Here is a 14,355-nt window from a genome sequence, read left to right as displayed (position 1 = left end):
ACCCCAGCCCCACAGCCTTCTACTTAACAGCCTCAGTGGAAGGGAAGAGCGTGTCTCCCAAGGGAAGATTCTGATTGACCATCCACACCACACAGCAGGAGCTCTCCTGACACTGTGAGGTGGGAAAGATGATCTTCCAGCAAGTTCTGGAAGCCCACTGTCTTCTTTCGGCCCCTCCACAAAGCAGCATATGCCTCTGCAGTTCCTGCCTCAGGACAAACACCTGTTTATTCAGCCCCTGCTCATATGATGGGATATCCTGAATTTCTTGCTCATTTTCTGCAGATGCCATGCCCAAGGGCAAGATTGCAAAGGTGGTCTGCTCTCCCTCCCCTGTCTTGCCACTTGAACCACATTCATGCCCCCAGAGCCCATGGTGGCTTTGCTGGTTCCCCCTCTGTGCTGGTGACTCACACCGTGGCTGCTGGGCTCCAGCTGGGCTTGCCTCGTGAATGTGCGGGCCCCCACAGGTGACCTTACACTGATCCCCACTAGCCTGGGCTCACCATTCCCACCTCCCTCATTCTTTTAGGTCCCTGATGCTCCTTTGTCCATTTCCTCCCAGCAACACATACACAAAGTTGAGAATCGTGCCTTCCACGTTTTTATCAAGCCATCGATGAAATACCAGGAGACAGGACAGGGTGAACTATGTTTATTGAAACTTCCTTTCAAAAGACCACAGATGACACTGGCAGCATTTGTTCCTAATCTCTCTAAATGTCCCTGCTGACACACCTTACTTTGCTACCTTACCCTCGAGACCAACAGGGAAGGATTATGGTTTGTTGGCATTCCATCTGCATTGGTTCTTGAATCTCCGACTTGAATTCACCTAGTGAGCTTGTGGGTTTCTAGCACCTCTGCCTCATCCCTTAGGTGCCGACAAACCATTTCCTCAACAAAGCCCAGGATCCACTTGGAAAACTCACAGGTTTGCAGAAGTCACCCCACCCTCTGTAGGGAAAACAGTATATGCCAGAGGGACCTGACAATGGCTCAGCCATCCCAGGTCCTCCGTGTCCTGGGCTGGGATTTTGTACAGACCCACAGAGCCTCACCTTCCTCAGGAGTTATGCGCTTTCTGTGACTCTCCTCCCCTATCATAGGCTACCTGCCTCCTTGTCCAGATCCATTGCACTCATCTCAGCAGCAGACCCTCTCCTTGAGAGAAGTTGCAAGGGTAGAATGGCTAACGTTACACTGAGCTGCAGACACAGCCATGCCTTCTCTCCATTTTACCACATCTCTGGGAGAAAGGTGCAGAAACAGAACTGTCTTTTGCATCCAGAATCCCAGACTTTCCATGATTCCTTTTACTGCTGCAAGAGCCATATACACAGAGGGCTCTCGACAGCTCCATCTCTGGCCTGGTCCCTGGGGAGGTGGCTCGAGTGAACCCCCAGCCTCCCTCACCTCCTCAGTCTTTGCCTGTGCTCCTCCCTCTATCCAGAACCTCCTTTCATTTTCTGCCAGTGGTTATTGTGGCTCTTCCTCGAGCGCAGGCTCAGATACTGCCTCCTTCCTGAGGCTTCCTGTGGCCCGATCATTCATTCTTTCGCTCATCAAATATATATCGAGTGCCTGCATGCCAGCCACTTTCTGAGCACTTGGGATCTGTCAGTGAGCCACACGAAGACTCCTCCCCCTGCCCTCATGGAGCTTACATTCAGGGTGGAGGAGGAGTACGATAAACAGTAAAATAATAAGCAAACTACATAGCATGGTAAGAGGTAACAGGTGGTAAGGAGAAGAGAAAAATATGGAGCACCTGAAGGCAGGCCAAGAGTGCTGGGGGCAGTCAGGTGGCAATCTCAGTTGAGAGACTGGGGCCGACCTCATAGCAAGGATGAGGTGAAGGCTGAGCCAAGCCAGTGTGAGTGAAGAGAGAAAGGGGGACAGCGCTGCAGCACAGATCTCCTGCAGGGCTTCAAGGCCTCCAAGACAGCAGGGAGACAGAGTGCATGGAGTGTGCAAGGGAGAAAATACGAGAAGATGGGGTTGGAGAGGTAATGGGCTGCTGATTCTTCCTCTCTCCCTGAGCTACCTTAGTCCTTTGTTGCAAGGTTATCACATCCCATCTGTGGTCTGTTGCCAGTGTGAGTCTGGGGCTGCAGAGGGAGTTCTAGGGTCCTCCAGAACCCAGCCCCCTTCTGACACTTGGCACCCACATAACAAATGTTGCTGAGTGAATGCAGAGGTGCTTGAGGGAAGTGCAGGGGAGGAATGCGGTGGTGCTGAATGCGACACCAGAGTCAGAACTGACACAGGGCAGGCCCTGATGCTTGTGGATAGACTTCAAGGCCCGCCCCAGGAGTCTGGCCTGCCCTCAGCTTCCTTGTCCCTTTCCCCTCTGCTCCTTCCTCTGCAAGTGAGCTCCATTTTGCATCTTGGGTGCTATCCCTGTCTGAAAGCCAGGCTCCAGCACCTCTCCCAAAACTCATTGCCACCTCCTGCTTCCTGATGCTTCACTTTCAGCGACTCCCATGGTCACCAGGCAAAGCAGTTGCTCTATAAATAAAAGAGATGCTTATGGTGGCTCCAGATGGGGGCAGCTTCTCGTCCTAGTGCCTCATTGTGGGGATTTCAACCCGCAGCCAGGCTGTGATCTGTCTAAGATCAGAGGGAGGACCTGGGAGCCGCGGGTGGGGGTGGCTTTGCCTAGCTGACCCTCTCCTACCTTCTCCACTGCAGCCTACGAGATCGTCATAGAAACAGGCAACGGAGGCGAAACCAGGGAGAACGTCTGGCTCATCCTGGAGGGCAGGAAGAACCGATCCAAAGAGTTTCTGGTGGAAAATTCTTCCCGACAGAGGGCCTTTAGGAAGTAGGAAGGGGGGTTCTCGCAGGGGATTGATGGATGGGGCGGGTGAGAGGCAGTGTGTGTGTCTGGGGCTGCAGAGGGAGTTCTAGATGAGGTCAGGAGGGTGGAGCCTCTTGGTGGGCGCCATAAGTGGTGCCTAAAATGGGCCTAAACGGCAAGCACTTATTGAGTACCTAATATGTGCCAACCCTGTGCAAACTCCTCCCTTATAAAAGGAAAAGGAGGGAATTACCACCCAAAGAGAGGCCACTATATGAGAATTCAATAATCCCCACCACTAAAAAGAGAGGATGTCCTGTAACGTGCTAGGGGCGCTAATTATCTCTACAATAGCGGTCATACTACAATATATGACTATATTAACATGCTCTACACCTTAAATTTACACAGTTTATGTCAAATATATTTCAGTTTTTAAAAGTTCATGGAAACTACCACTAAAATGAAGAATTAATTGATTAAAGAGAGCCCACTTTGTAGCAGGACCAGGTAGCAATGCAGACCATGGTCTTGTTGAAAAGAAAACATTCTACCATGGGATTACAGGAGAGTGGTCCTGTGAGACAGCACAGAACTCAGCTCTACTTAGAAGGAGACAGGGAGGAGAGGGCCTCTAAGATGCTTTATAGGAAAATCAGACTTGGGTTTCAGGTCCAGTCACCTCTTCTGGCCACTCCTGGTTGGCAGGCAGGCCTGGAGAATGTCCTCTCCTCCTCCACGCCTGAGCCACCTCTGAACGGCCCAGATGCCCACTTCCTCTTCCCATTCTCTCCAGAACCGCTTATAGAATCTCCCCCTCCCGTGCCTCACTGTACCTGTCGTTGGAACTCCCTGTGCCCCCGGAGGGAGTCCGAGCTCCTTAGACTGGCCCTGCGAGGCCACCAGAGCCACGCGCACCCACCTTCTCGCTGCCCCTTCCCTGGGCGCACCCTGACGGCAGCCAAGCCAATACTCCCCCGGCGATGCCCAAGCCTCCTTGCCTGCAGGCTCCATCCCGTGACTTGGCCCAGGCACCTCCCCCTCGGGGGCCTCTTCCCTTGCTCCCGAGGCTCTGCTCTCTGAATCTGGGCCCGACACCCAGAGCCCAGGGCTTCACCCTCCTCCCAGCTCCACTGCCTCACGATGTTACCACTCACTGGTGCTGGGATCAGGCAGGGTTTTTTTTCTTTTATTTAATGACTGTGGTTGTCTTGTTCCAAAATCCGATGGAACCCCTGCTCCTCAGACCAGCGCCTGGAATGCCATAGACACTCAATAAATGCTCACTCCCTTCAGTGGGCATGGGCAGCTCTTATTGGCCGTACCTTTGTGTCCTGCAGGGGGACCACAGACACGTTTGAGTTTGACAGCGTCTTCTTGGGCGACATTGCCTCCCTCTGCGTGGGCCACCTGGCCAGGGAGGACCGGTTCATCCCCAAGAGAGAGCTGGTCTGGCACGTCAAGACCATCACCATCACCGAGCTGGAGTACGGCAATGTGTATGTACTTTGCCTCCACCCCCTGCTCCCGGAAGTGCTGCTCACTCTGTGGGGAGGGACAGGGGCTAGACCTCGGAAGAGACACCAGGGCCTAGGGAGCTGTCCCCTGTGAGGCCCTCTTATTCAGGAGACTTACAAGGTGGGAAGGGAAGAGGCAGCTGTACTGTTCTGGAGCTTTCTGAGCCATAGGCCTACCCGCAGAGGCAGGGACTGAACCACATGAGCTTGGATGCTCTGGCCTTTTAATCCAGGGATGCTTCCTTGGAAAAGCACTGAGGAAGCCAAACAGTGCCAGGCAGTGGACACTTTCCTCCCTTTCTCTCCCATCCCTGTGCCATGACAGAGAAATATATCTCTGAAGCGTCCGTCACAGCAAAAGCCCTGCCATCCTAGTGGGCAGAGTGAGACCAGAGACCAGTGGGAGTAACCCCATGGCCCACCTGCCTCTGAGGACTCTGGATAAGGAGCTTTGCATCCCCACCCCCACCCCCTAACCCCCTACCACTGCCCTCCAGGGCCTTCTGGAGACTCAGGCGTTTCTGAAGGATTAAGGGTTTTGGTTACCTGGGTAACAGTCCACAGCCATCAGTTTTTCTAATTAAAACCACTTGGTTACCACACTGGATGCCAGAAAGAGCCCTGAGGCCCTGGAAGGCAGCAACGACATTGTGAAGGCACCAGGAGAGGAAGAAGGGGATGCTGGGGGCGGTGCTGGCCTCTGGGAGGCTGGGCCCAGGGAGTGAGCAGCAGGCGAAGTGTACAACTCCCAGGGCCAGCCTGCCACCACTTGCTGGGGCACCTCTGCTCCAGAACCGGCCCCTACCCTGCCCGGGGCAGTGTCTTCACCGTAAGCACACTAGACACACAGAAGCAATAGCCAGGTGCAGTCTCCGCTGCACACTCCGGCCTACGGGAGCCCGAGCTGCTCAAAGCCATGTCTATCTACGCCCCATCTGTGGTAGGCAAGCATCCTAGGATCGGCTTCCTCTGACCCATCTTCCCCTTTGGGAATTCCAGGAAAGGATTCTGACTTCAAAACTTCTGTCTTAACCAGCTCAGGTGGCCATATCCAAAGACAACAGACTGGGTGGCTCAAATTGCAGACATCTTCCTCTCGCCATTTGGGGAGGTTGCAAATCGGAGGTCGGGGTACCAGTGAGGGTGGGTCCTGACGAGGCCTCTCTTCCTAGCTTGCTGTGTCATTATGGCAGAGAGAGAGACAGAGAGCGAGTGAGAACTCAGGTGTCTCTTCCTCTTCTTATAAGAGCACCGTTCCCATCAGGGGGTCTCTCCCTCAGGACCTCATCTAAACCTAATCACCTCCCAAATACCACCCAAATGATGTCACACTGGAGGTTTGGGCTTCAACATATGCATTTGAAGGTGGGACATAATTCAGTCCCTTTCAGCCTGCCATGTTATCCAGTGCTCTTTTAGAGAAAAAACCAGCGGGCACAATAAACCCTGGCAGAGTTCTGGGTGTTGCTGCTTGGACCCACACTGATGGGGTCTTGAGAGCTGGGACACGGAGGGCCCAGAGGCGTTGCCAAGTCATCCAGCAAGCCAGGGCCAGGGCAAAGCCCCTTCTGCCACCCAATGCTGCCTCCCAACCACATGGAGTATGGCTGCTGATACCACACCTCTGCAAACCCCCCAAATAAACCAAACAGTACAAGGCAATACAATACAATACAATACAATACAATACAATAATAAAATGAAATCATTCCCACTTGGGTTGGCTTTAAACCGACAATGTTGGCATCAAGAAAGAGAGCAAGCCAAAAATCTCAGCACCAGCCAGCATCTTCCAGTCTCAGAAGGAAAGGGAAAAGCAAGCTTCACTCATGAACTTCCTACCCCATAATCCTGGGGCTGAGTTGTAGGATTTATCTCCCAGGGGAAAGAAGCCACCATTCCTACACCCTCAAGAGTATGGTCTTTTGTCACTGTGTTGCCAGGGCTGCAAGGGGAGGAAGGGATGGATGTCCATGAGGTGTGGGATCTTCCCAATGGGAAGAAGGGGATGCAGGAAATCCAGATCCCGGATACTAGAGCTGTCACCTGATCAGCCATGTTACCTCAGTGACAGTGGTAACCCATCACTTCTTTGTGCTCAGTCTCTCTTCCCAGGAAGAGAGCTGGATGTTCACTGGAGGCTGGTGCTGGGGGGAGGCTGACAGGGTTCCAACTTAGGGAGCTCTCAGAGGTCATGCTCCAGCCCACCTGCCTGTGCAGGTGTCAAGCCTGTGGTTCCTGAGGGGTGGTGTTCCTTTCCAACCACCATGTCAACCATCATGGTCAGACTTCCATGAATTACAAATGAATTTAATCTCCATAGCCTATAAACACAGTAATGTCAAACTTTCATCTTTAAACTATTTCCAGTTCTAACCCTTCCACTGCGATGGGCAATACCTCCTAACCAGTTCTCCTCCACCACTAAGATCCTCAGAATTTTGGTGGAAGAACACACACAGGGTTTGTTTTTTTTTTAAACCAAGAATAACTTTATTGTTTGATCTCAATACCATATATAATACACAGTCATTATATTGGTATGCACCTGGGTGGTACGGTCAGTTGAACATCAGACTCTTGGTTTCAGCTCAGGTCATGATCTCAGGCATGTAGGATCGAGCCCCGTGTAGGGCTCCAAGCTCAGCACAGAGTCTGCTTGAGATTCTCTCTCTCCCTTGGCTCCCCCCACCAACTCTCTCAAATAAATAAATAAATCTTTTAAAAAATACACAGTTGTTATAAAAATTCAAATAATACAAAAAGTCTGTAAGAGAAAGCAACACTTCCCTAAAGCCCTACCCATCAGAGATGGCCACCATGAGTATTTGGTGACTCTACTCTCTCTGACACTTTACTAATATCTCACAAACACTGTTCACAGAACTGTGATCTTATTTACATGTTTTTCAAATATTATATTTCATCTCTCTTCATTTGTACTCTTTGCTTTTGCCTTTATCCTTCCTGATGACCCTACCCTCATTTCCAGCGAGGAAAGCCGGGGATGTGTCCTTCCACCTCTAGGGTCTTGACTCCGCAAAGCCCTGGGGTCCCACATTTTGGTGATCTTATGATAGAAAGCTCTTCCTTATAGCTATACCAGGGAATATTTTTCAGCCATTAAAAATAATGAATTAAATATGTACCAGATGACTTGGAGCAACTCCCAGGAAAAGTAAGATATGGGAAAACACATATTATATGATGCCATTTTGTAAAGGGAACACTGACATCCCGCATATGTCTGTGTCTATGTGGGTCTGTGCAGGGTTGGGTGAAATGGAAGGAAATTTGGCAAGATACACCCACAACTGTTACATGGGTTATCTGAGGTAAAGGTGGGATGTTGAAGTGGAAAGGAAGGAGGGGAGAAAGGAGAGAGAGCCAAGCAAAAAGGAGAAGAAAAAGGGTGCATTTAGAAAAACATGCATGCGGTCACATGATGTGTGCATTTATATAGAATTATGTATATCAGAGAGAATTTGCATAAAGAAATACATTTTTAAAGAATGTCTAAACAAAGAATGAAGTTATATCCCCTCTAAGAAAGTGTGGTATGTAACAACAATCCACATTTATCAAGTGATAACTGGGGGAAGAGAGATCTTGAAACAGAATAAGGATTTCCTGCCCGAGTCTTTCCATGGTTGGCGTCTCAGGTGGCTTAGGCAGGCTGGCCCTGGGTCCAGCTCTGGCTCACCTTGGGCAGTGACTTCTCCAAGACTTAGTTTTCCCTTCTCTGAAATGGGAGGATGACACCTACAGCTCAGGGTTGTTGTGGGACTGGATGTGATGCAAGAATGCAAAGCCTGGCATTTGAGGAGGGTGTAGAAAAGCAAGCTTTTTGCAGTTATGGATTTTCATCTAAAAGGGATCTGATTTTGCACCACTGGGCAGGCCCTGTCTGGGCTGAAATCCTGACATCATCAGTCAGTGCCAGGATAGCTTATCTCCGAAGCTGTTTCAATATTACCAGTTGAGTGGGAAGAGACCACACCAGTTGTTCAATTCAAACCTCTAGAATTGTCAATGGAAAACCAAGGTCCAGGTAGGGGATGTGGCTTGCCCAAGGACATATGGGTGGAAGGTGGCAGGGCTGGGGCAGACCCCAGGCCCCCTTTAACCCCATGGAGCATTTTCTTTCCACTGAGCCCTCTGACTTTCTCCTTTGTAATTAATTATTGGGCTCACTACCATTACCCAGAGGGTAAAATTATGGTTGTGTGGGCTGGGGGTGCAGAGGGAACTTTCTGGTCCAAGACCATTTCTCTTGGCCTTAGACTTGCTTCTGCTTATGGCAGCTTCTTCAGTAAGGACTTTCTCTTACCCCTTTCACTCTACAGACCATGAGTACATGGACGCACACATGTGTGTGTATGCGCCCCCCGCCCCCACACAGACACACCCACTCATAGCTCAACTCAGCCCAGTGCAAGGGATTTGGGACCACATGTTCCCCAATGACATTTCCACTTGGCTTTCCTTGGGACTATCACTCTGAATCCTGTAGCCATCTCTGCAGGTGACAATACTAAGTATAAATATTCATAAGTCCCTTTGAAAGAGCAAGGGGACCAGCATGGTTGGGGTGGAGTGAGCTTAGACTGGGCTGGGTCAGAAAGGGTCCAATCACATAGGGTCTTACAAACCTTTATAAGGTGGTGGTTTTTACTTAACCTCAGAAGCCACTGTAGGATTCTGAGCAGAAGGACTGCATTCTTGGGCTTACATGTATGTCCACAGAGTCACTTGGCTGCTGTGTAAAGAATGGACCATGGGTAGCAGGAAGCTGGGAGACCAGCTAGGAGTCTGATCTATCCCAGGGAGGAGGTGCTGGTGACTTGGACCAGAGGGACAGCAGAACAGATACTGAGATACTGCATAGTCTTTCAAGTGGCTGATTCTGGACCTATTTTAAAGATGGAGTCAATGAGATTTTGCTGGTGGATTGGACATGGAGTATGGGGGCCAGTGAGGGATGAAAAGAGAATTAAGGAGCCTCTGGAAGGATAGAGAAGCCACTCACTGTGAATCTTAAGAAAAATAAGACCATGTCCTCATATTTTAATGCAGGCATTTCCAGTCCTAATATCCTGCCACCTGGGGAAGGAATCATTTAAGGACCAGGGCCCAGGGGGAGCATGAGCCCGGGCTGGTATCCACGCAGCCTCCTTCCTCCCTTCTAGGTACTTCTTCAACTGTGACTGCCTCATCCCCCTCAAAAGGAAGAGGAAGTACTTCAAGGTATTCGAAGTCACCAAGACGACGGAGAGCTTTGCCAGCAAGGTCCAGAGCCTGGTGCCAGTCAAGTACGAGGTCATTGTGACGACAGGCTATGAGCCAGGGGCAGGCACCGACGCCAACGTCTTCGTGACCATCTTTGGGGCCAATGGGGACACAGGCAAGCGGGAGCTGAAGCAGAAAATGCGCAACCTCTTCGAGCGGGGCAGCACCGACCGCTTCTTCCTGGAGACGCTGGAGCTGGGCGAGCTGCGCAAGGTGCGAGTGGAACACGACAGCAGTGGCTACTACTCAGGCTGGCTGGTGGACAAGGTGGAGGTCACCAACACCAGCACCGGAGTGGCAACCATCTTCAACTGCGGCAGGTGGCTGGACAAGAAGCGGGGGGACGGGCTCACCTGGAGAGACCTCTTCCCTTCAGTCTGAGGGGCTGGAGGCTCTCCTTCCCACCCCCTCCCTGAGATGCTCCTGACTCCACCTTGGGTTTCAGCAGGGCTTTCCCAAAGCCTCGTGGAGCTGGGACTGGGGTCCAGAAGGGTGGCATGCATGGCATGTGGCCCAGAACTTCATGGTTCTCCAGAGGCCACTGAGGGTGACTAGTTGTGGGGTCCTGCCCCTCCCCAGGCTCTTGGATCTACAGGGATCAGTCAACATGTGTCACAATCCATGGCTGCACAAAAACAACTTTTTGCGTTTTCTTTTCCAATAGCAGCAATGGCCAGGCTGAGACCTGCTGCCAAGTGTGGATGGGAAATTGGGGCTTCACCCAGGGGATAAAAGTGGGGAAGAAGAGACCATCGAGATGGTGTATTTTAAGCAAAAACTAATTAACATGTTCTTCCCAAAAAAGCTGGGCTAATTAAATTATTACCAATCACACCTCAGAAAGAACTCATCTTGGCATCTGCTCACTAAGAAATGCATCCCTTTCCCCAATTTCAATAAATCCAGTGGCAAACGGAGAAAAACATCAGGAGGAAATGTTTTTGCCCTGGAGGGGTTTATGAGCCTGTGAAAAAGGTACGTGATTCTTTCCATCATTTATGGAAAACACCTTGCCAGGTGCCCACCAGTGGGTCTAGCCTGTGATGACACAGTGGAGACCCAGAGAACTGAACAGAAGGTGATGAAGGTGGGGGCAGGACCTGGAAAACCCGGGTCCCTGGTGGACTCAGGCTGGGTGAAGAGTGGGGGACACATGGTGAGTTAGCACTGTCATCCTCACCCTGGCTCCGCACAGGCGATGTCCACCGAGAGCTGGGAGAACAATATAAAGGTGTGGTCTCTGCCCTCAAGAGGATATGACCTTGATGGAGAAGCAGCCAGAGAAACACACACACACACACACACACACACACACACACACACACCCTTCCTGATGAACCATCACAAAGGGACCTGCCATGCACCCTAAGAGTGCCACACAACACCACACCTGACCTCTGACTTTCCTCCAGGAGCAGAACTGACCGGCAAAGAAGTCTTCCTCTAGGAGGGCACCAGGATTTCCCAGGCCGTGTCCTGTGGCCCAGACAAGTGTCAAGCTCTTAGCAGGGCTTCGTGGTTGAAGCAAGTTCCAAGAGCTCCCGGAGACCCTTGGAGAAAGGCTGAGGTTACAGGCGCTGTCTCTAAGGCAGCCTGCCCGGGCTTGAGCCCCAGCTCCACCCAGAGAGCTTGGGGGAGCTTGGCCACATGATTCCATCTCCTGGGGTCTCAGCAATTGGAACCGGGTGCCTGCGTTGAAGGGGGGTGTGTGTGTCCATCATGTCAAACAAGCAGGACCCCAGGGAGCTGGGGTGTGGATGAGGGAGAAGGAATCAGGAAACAGCCTTATTTGCATCTTTTTCTGTGGAACTGGGTCCCCCCATCCCCATCCCCCGCCTCCCTGACACCCCTGTCCCCAGATGGAAACTTAACCACGCCTTGAAGGTCTCCTGAATTCTCTTAGGTCCTAAAAAGGGCCACTACCATTTTAAGTCCCAAAGCTCATCACAGTTCTGCAATTTAAACGTCAGGCTCCTGTGTAAAGGCCAAAGTCACCCTTAGAATTCATCTTGTCCCATCCCCCAGCTCAGTCCTCTCACAGGAGGACCAGAAGTGAAGGAGGGAGAGCTCGCCTGTGTGTGCATGTGCAAGTGTGTGTGTGTACACGGTGGGGGCATGTGAGCTGGTCCCTCCGCCTCATCCCCACGCTGCACTGTCACTCCTGCTCCTCTTCTTGCTGGCCCCGGTTCTGGTCTTTGGGGAAGGGAGGAAAGGAGGGATGCCTGTGGGGTTCTTAGTCTCTTCGGTCCTCCACTGTCTCCTTTTTAGGACCTAAGACACCTACAAGGGAGACCCTCCAGCAACCTCTGGTCTGACAAACTGGGCATTCGGGCCTCTCATCGCTGCCACCAGCAGCCAGCCAGCCCAGCCCTCATGCCTACGATTTCTATGGATGGAATAGGACTCTACGCCTTCAAATGAGGTGGATGTCCTCTTTTCAGGCAGCCCTGTTTTTTGTTTGTTTGTTTGTTTGTTTGTTTGTTTCGGAGTTTATATATATATATATATATATTTTTTTTTTTTTTTTTGAGAGAGAGAGAATGATTGAGAGAGAGAGAGAGAGAGCTCACAAGCAGGGGGAGGAGCAGAGGGAGAGGGAGAAGCAGACTCCCCGCTGGGCAGGGAGCCTGATGTGAAACTCAATCCCAGAAACTCAGGATCATGACCTGAGCTGAAGGCAGACGCTTCATGCACTGAGCCACCCGGGCATCCCCAGGCAACACTGTGAAGTCCCAATCACTAGCACTGAGTAAGACAACAGCCAGAAGGAAGGGGGTTGTCCCAAGCCACCAAGAGCAATTTCTGAGTGTCCTGTCCCCAAAGTCATGACCTCCTCCTCAGCCTCTCCATCATGTCTGAACCTGGAGAAGGACAGTCATCTCCAAGTTGAAAACAGTTTCCGCCATGCCCTCTGGCAAGCACAGTGAGCCATCCCTGTGAAATGTGGCAACCGTTGTCCTGCTGACTCAGCCAAAGCTGGTCCAGGGAGAGCCTGCATGAGGGGCCCAACATCAGCCTACTCTTACCCGGGTAGGGCAGGCCTGCTCTGAGGACACCCAATGACCTTAGTCCATTGTCCCATCCTTTACCTACCCTGCATCCTCTGCTCTCCTCACAAAGGACTTGTCAAGACCCAATGATGGGGCTTGTGGGTGGCTCAGTTAAGCATCTGCCTTCAGCTCAGGTCATGATCCTGGGGTCATGGGATTGAGCCCTGCATCAGGCTCTCTGCCCAGTGGAGAGTCTGCTTCTCCGTCTGCCCCTCCCCCTGCTCGTGCTGTCTCTCTCACTCTCTCAAATAAATAAAATCTTAAAAAAAAAAAAAGTCCTGATGAAACTGCTGCCGTGAAGACCCTATAAACAATGGTCACACCTTTGGCCCGACCTGGTTCCCCAAGTTCTTGGGGACCTAGGCAGCTGCATCTCCGGCAAGTTTCCTACAGCTCCATGTGCAGCAGGTTACCCTCCAGCGGTGCCACACTCACCACCCTCCCTGCTGCGCCCTTGTGGAGGCAGTCCTGTCTGCTTGAGGTCTCCTGTCATCCACCACCCCCTCCACCGGGTCACAGGGCCCATGCCAGGCCACCTTCTCTGCTTTGTCGGAACTGGGCTTGAACTAGGCCGTCTGATGCCCTGCACACTGTGGAGGTGGAGGTGGAGGGAGAGCGGAGGGAGAGGCGTGTGGTGGTGGGGAGGGAGATGGGCAGGGAAGAGGGGTGGGGAGCAGCTTGAAGAATTCACCACCTGTCAGGTCCTGTCTCCGCAGCGCAAGGGGTGTTGGGACCCTCAGCAAGTCCTATCACTTGGGGCCTGCAGGCCTCCTTTCTCCACCAGTTTGTGCTGAAGCTACCAGCAAAGGTGGGGGGCACGGCCTCTGAGGGGGCTGGGGAGGAGGGCTCTCTGCCCTCTCCCAGCTGCTGTTCTCCACCCTAAGGAAGGAGTGAGGGACATCCACACACACTCTGCCTTTCAAGACCTGACCCTTTCTTGTAGGCAATCACAGGAGCCCCCCATCCCCCCTCCGCCACCTCTGGAGGGCAGAAGGCAAGGCTGGGATTAGGGTGAAGCAAGAAGCCCAGGGTGTAAAGTGTAAGGGGGGGTTCAACCTCAGGGCCCCACAAAGGCAGGGCCTTGCCTCCAAGTGAGGCCCCTGGAATGCTGCTCCCAGGGCACTTCCTTCGCCTCCCCACAGTCCCGGCCCCAGACAGGCAAAGCTCTATAAGTGAGGCTGAGGCCCAGCAGCCAGCCATGGGGAGGGTGAGCAGGCCCTTCCTCTTGGGAAGGTCCTTCCCGGACCCAGCTCACCTGCTGCCTGCAGAGCCCCGGGTCATCGTGGAGCAGGGAGCCACAGGCAGGTGGTGCTGGGTGCCGTCCCTCACTGGGGCTCAGGGTGAAGGAAACAAAGGAAAGAAGGGGCTCTGCACACACCCCCCAGGAACCTCCCTTCCGTTCCTGCCATCCTCTCCTCGCCACAGCTGCTCCTTCCCTCCCAGATCCCCCAGGCACCCACTGCTCACTCTGTGTGGAACTTCTTCCTTATAAGGATGGCTCCTTAAGTGTCAGCGCTTCCTATCCGCTCCATCTTTCCCCTCCTGATTTGGAGACAAGTGTACATTAAAGAATATTTGGAGAGAACCTTAATTGTATTGCTTTCGAGGAGTAACTCCTAACAAAGTACTTCCAAATAAATATCCCCCGGGGGGGGGGTGTCCACATCAAAGAAAAGATCAGACTCATTTGCAGTTA

At 52.2% G+C, this 14,355-nt stretch overlaps 1 protein-coding gene across 3 annotated transcripts in view; it reads left to right on the top strand.

Annotated features, from left to right (window-relative positions):
• Positions 1 to 11,474, top strand: part of LOXHD1 (lipoxygenase homology PLAT domains 1) — a 167,089-nt gene extending 155,615 nt beyond the window's left edge. The window contains exons 39-41 of one of the 3 annotated variants that reach the window (XM_072829473.1): positions 2,695 to 2,827; positions 4,144 to 4,302; positions 9,510 to 11,474. In XM_072829473.1, coding sequence (XP_072685574.1) covers positions 2,695 to 2,827; positions 4,144 to 4,302; positions 9,510 to 9,990 — 773 coding nt within the window. In that variant the 3' untranslated portion in view covers positions 9,991 to 11,474. The remainder of the gene's footprint in view (positions 1 to 2,694; positions 2,828 to 4,143; positions 4,303 to 9,509) is intronic. The other 2 variants (XM_072829470.1, XM_072829471.1) reach the window with 2 other exon arrangements.
• The last annotated feature ends 2,881 nt before the right edge of the window (positions 11,475 to 14,355 follow it).

Source organism: Canis lupus, chromosome 6 (genome assembly GCF_048164855.1).
Source record: "Canis lupus baileyi chromosome 6, mCanLup2.hap1, whole genome shotgun sequence".
NCBI lineage: Eukaryota > Metazoa > Chordata > Mammalia > Carnivora > Canidae > Canis > Canis lupus.
The sequence above is the reverse complement of the archived record's forward strand: the minus strand, read 5'-3'. Positions and strand labels throughout refer to the sequence as shown.